The sequence below is a fragment of the Hippopotamus amphibius genome, chromosome 9 (assembly GCF_030028045.1).
Source record: "Hippopotamus amphibius kiboko isolate mHipAmp2 chromosome 9, mHipAmp2.hap2, whole genome shotgun sequence".
Classification (NCBI taxonomy): domain Eukaryota; kingdom Metazoa; phylum Chordata; class Mammalia; order Artiodactyla; family Hippopotamidae; genus Hippopotamus; species Hippopotamus amphibius.
This window is the reverse complement of record NC_080194.1, coordinates 84,571,885-84,576,483: the sequence shown is the minus strand read 5'-3', so window position 1 is coordinate 84,576,483 and position 4,599 is coordinate 84,571,885. Positions and strand designations below refer to the sequence as shown.

The 4,599-nt window shown below is 35.1% G+C and overlaps 1 protein-coding gene across 1 annotated transcript; it reads right to left on the bottom strand.

Annotated features, from left to right (window-relative positions):
- Positions 1-3,433: 3,433 nt before the first annotated feature.
- Positions 3,434-4,360, bottom strand: LOC130861168 (olfactory receptor 8B3-like). Its single transcript, XM_057749771.1, has one exon. It carries the CDS (start codon positions 4,358-4,360, stop codon positions 3,434-3,436), a length of 927 nt encoding a protein of 308 aa, XP_057605754.1.
- Positions 4,361-4,599: the final 239 nt, after the last annotated feature.

The following is a 4,599-nucleotide window of genomic DNA, read 5'->3' as shown; positions in this document are numbered from 1 at the left end:
GGATGTAACTCTATTATGTTGCATTATGAAAATCAGTCTTTATATCAGTCTCTTACATTGCCATCTTAATTTTTGTCAAATACAGTGTATTGCAACACATTACCAGGGACTTAGTGGGTAAAAAAAGGTTGTTGTCGTGGTTTTTTTTTTTCTTACATTAACAAATGTTTGAAGTAAGAACGAATTCACCTTGCTAGATTCAGCAAGTACTTCCTGCTCAGTACTTCCTGCAAGAACCATCTACATGAATGTGCTTGCAAAGATTAAAAGTGGCTTCCACACCATGCAATCCATAATAGACAGTGATCTCACCAAATATAAGACTTGAAAACACTGAATATGTGTGCGTGTGTGTGTGTGTGTGTGTGTGTGTGTGTGTATGCAGGCCATGTAAAGGAAAGTAGAAGATGGAATTCAATAAAGTGGGGTTTCAGGATTTAAAGGGATAAAGAACTCAAAATCCCTTGTATTTCTAGTTTCCATCAACCCTTAACCACAGTGCACCCTGATCATGTTCATTCCAAACCTGATTCTGAGGAATAAAAGTAGCTCACTCATTGAACAAATTTGGCACATAATCAGGGAACTTTCTTTCTGGTCTTTAAATTGGAGGACCATTTTCTGTTAAAGCCTAGAAACTTGAAGTTTTCACACTGACTTAGAAACAGCTCTGTCGTAGCACACGGGCACAGGGGAATCCCATGACTTACCAGGCTGATTCTCAACTGTGATAACTTCAATAGAACGATACCTTCCCTCAAAGCATGTCAGTGCTATTCATATGACTCAAAAATGAAAAAAAATGACTAAGAAAAACTATGTTGTGCATGTAAAATGCCCTGACTTGATTTCCCTCCTTTTGAAGGAAACCCAAATGATAGACACAGCACTTATTGCTAAATAAAGAGGGCTTAAATTGCTTAACTATCAGCAAACTTAACTTTTTAAAATTTAAATTGTCACCCTAATTATTACAAACTGTATTTTTAAATATTTTTATTAATTTTTCTCAAGTCAAATATAAAATTAAATTTGAATACAGTTTAACTTCTCTGAAAATGAACATATTTTGTTTGAATTTTTAGGCTCATGAAATTAAACTTTAGTGACCACATTAACCCACCCTTGGGAACCTCAAATCATTATAAAATACACAGCAGAGTGGATGGAGCTCAGAAATGTTCACAAGGTTTTCAAATGGCTCAATATATTCACTTCCTTAGACTCACATTTGTTACTATAGGGAAAGTAAGTTTAAAAAGAGAAACAGTTAAGAAAAGAAAGAAAGAAAGAAAGAAAGAAAGAAAGAAAGAAAGAAAGAAAGAAAGAAAGAAAGAAAGAAAGAAAGAAAGAAAGAAAGAGAAAGAAAGAAAGAAAGAAAAAGAAAGAAAGAAAGAAAGAAAGGAAGGAAGGAAGGAAGGAAGGAAGGAAGGAAGGAAGGAAGGAAGGAAGGAAGGGAGGGAGGAAGGAAGAAGGAAAGAAAGAAAGAAAGAAAGAAAGAAAGAAAGAAAGAAAGAAAGAAGAAAACTGTAACCAAGATCAACTATTTTAATAAATAGAACTTATTAAGTGAAAAAGAAGCACGTTGATATTAGCAGTTAGGGGATGGGAGATGAGTGGTCACTTTAACCATAAGACAAGGACATGCTGAACATCTAAAAACAAACAAGCCAACAAACCAGCTATGCTAAATTTCAAGACACCTAAATATTGAATGGAGATTAGGAAAATGGTATATAATAATATTATTAAAGTATCTTAGAAAATATTTACATTATCCCTTCACATACCATGTTGCAGGTTTTTAAGGTAGTATTTTTTCCTTAAACAAAAAAGTAATCCAACATTCATTCCAGTAAAGTTAGTGCCAAAATTTGGTGTATTTACCAAATATTTTTAAGATATCAAATAACTTGAGTTTTCATCCTATCCAGAGAGACCCTGTGAGCTCCGTAATATTTCGAGAATCTTTCAGGAAGGGGCTTTCATTATCCATCATTTTACTCTCTAAATTCCTACTTCCCAACTTGAGTTTCAAATGCCCATAAACTATTTTATTACCTGTAGCCGCTGCCCTCTCTCTACCTGGTTCCAAATGTGACCACAGTTTTTTCACTTTCATTTCCCAAAGTACTACTAATTTATAGTCATGTAGATTATAGTTTTGCCAAAGACTTCTGGAGAGTGGAATACATTGACAGTCCTGTACAGAAAGGATATAATTTCCAAATAAAATTTGTTTCTTAAGCCTCATGACTACTCCTCATACAGGGGCCTATTATTTGTTGGCCATGTGACTTGTTGAGGTCTGTCCTAATGACATGATTCTTGGCTCCTTTCTCTCCCATAGCCTGTTGTCTTAATAATAAACACTTTCAAACATCCCAAATTCAGTTTTACTAATTTTGCAGAAAAAGTAACTCCCTATTTGAGTCAATCATCTCACCAATATACTAGCCCCAAAGGCCTTCCTTTCCCAACCAAAGAAACCCATGAAACTCTTTGCCTAAACAAACAAAAAACAACAAAGTAACACAGGGCATGAAAGAAATCCATATATCTCCCTAGAATAAATAACAGTCAAACTTCAAATTAAAAATATTTTCTCATAGTATGATTATACTGAAACAAATACAACAGAATGAAGTGGATGTAAATAGTCTACAAAAGTAGTAGACTTCAAATTATATGGCTAAGAGCATAGCCTAGATTTTTTTTCCTTTATGAAGCTGTGTCATTAAGTCATTAACCATTCTGAGCTTCATTTTACCATCATGAAATAAATATATTTAGATGATCTGTCATATGCTGGTTTCATTGTACAAAGGTAAAGAGAAAACTCTTGCCCAAAGAAGCTTGATGCAAAATATTTATAGATGCAAAATGAATTATAGTCAAAGCCTTTCTGGAGCCTTTCAATCTCTGGAATTTAAAGGAGATATATTCCTCACTAGAGAATGGTAAGATGGGAGTAGAAACAGACTATCTGATTCATGCTTATAATAGCATGTGGCAGATAAGCACAACTCCAAGGAAATAATGTTACTCTAGTGTTACCTAGCAGATTTTGATATTTGGTCTCTCATCATATCAAAGGTGCCTCAAATTTGATCACTTCAAGACCGTTTTCTTTGTCCAGTAAAAACTAAAAGTTTGAAATGACAATAAAAAATGACACAGATATTACATTTCTCATTAAATGTTATTAGTAAAAAGGAAAACTGGGGGAGATATTGTGCAAATGGTTAGGAAAACAAAAAAAAAGTCCCAGATAGAAAAACTGGAAATAAATTATTGAAAGAAGGCTCAAATTTTCTTAACCATGTTATGAAAAAAAACAAAAAGGAAAATAAGCCTGTGAAAAAAATATTTAATTAAACACAAAGAATCTCTTTGTTCTGTAACTATATACACAGACAGATACTGTCTCTGATCAAAACTTTGCCCTCCTCACTGCTTTTCTCACAGCAAGTTTAACATCTTTGTTCCTCAAGCTGTAAATTAAGGGATTCATCATGGGAACCACATTGGTGTAAAAGACAGAAGAGATTTTTCCCTCACTCATGGACTCAGAAGATGGTTTGAGATACACAAATGCGCTTGATCCAAAGAACAGAGACACAGCAATTATGTGGGAACTGCAGGTGCTGAAGGCTTTAGATCTGCCCTCCATGGAACTGATGTGGAGGATGTTGGAAAGGATGAGACCATAAGAGATAAAGATGGTGAGACTGGGCACAATAATGTTGACGCCTGACGCAATGATAACTTCCAGCTGAATTAAATAGGTACTTGTGCAGGAGAGCTGGAGGAGAGGGTGGATGTCACACAAATAATGGTTAATTATGTTTGCATCACAGAAGACCAGTCTCAGCATGCATCCAATGAGGGTCATGGCGTCAAAAAATGCCATCAAGTATGAACCAAGCATAAGACTAGAACACACTTTAGGGGACATGGCAATATTATACAAAAGTGGATTACAGATGGCCACATAGCGATCATAGGCCATTGATGTCAACACATAGCATTCAGAAATACCAAAAAAACACAAAAAGTAAAGCTGGGTCATGCACCCTTTGTAGGAGATATTCTTCTTTGATATGATGTTCATTAGCATTTTAGGTGTAAAAACAGAAGAATAACAGACATCTATGAAGGACAAGTTAAGGAGGAAAAAGTACATGGGGGTGTGTAGGTGTGAACTCAGGCCAATTAGGATTATCAAACTCAAATTACCCATCACAGTGATAATATACATTACTAGAAACAGGAAGAACAGGGGGAGTTGGAGATCTGATTCATCTGTTAATCCCGCCAAAATGAACTGAGTCATGAAAGAGTCATTTCCAGGAGTCATTCTTCTCTAAGGGGATCTGTGAGCACAGGAGAAAAGGGTTACATAGAGGAAAAACAGCTTTTCTCACAACATCTCCCACAAAGTGATGTATATGCTGGGAATGACTATTACTAGCCTAACCTGGACTCATAGAATTTCTTTACCATTATCATGGAAATGAGTGATATGACCTCTTCTTTTTAGTCTTTATAAATTAAGTAGCAAAAAGCATCAAAATTTAGGCTATGGGGTGAAGGGAA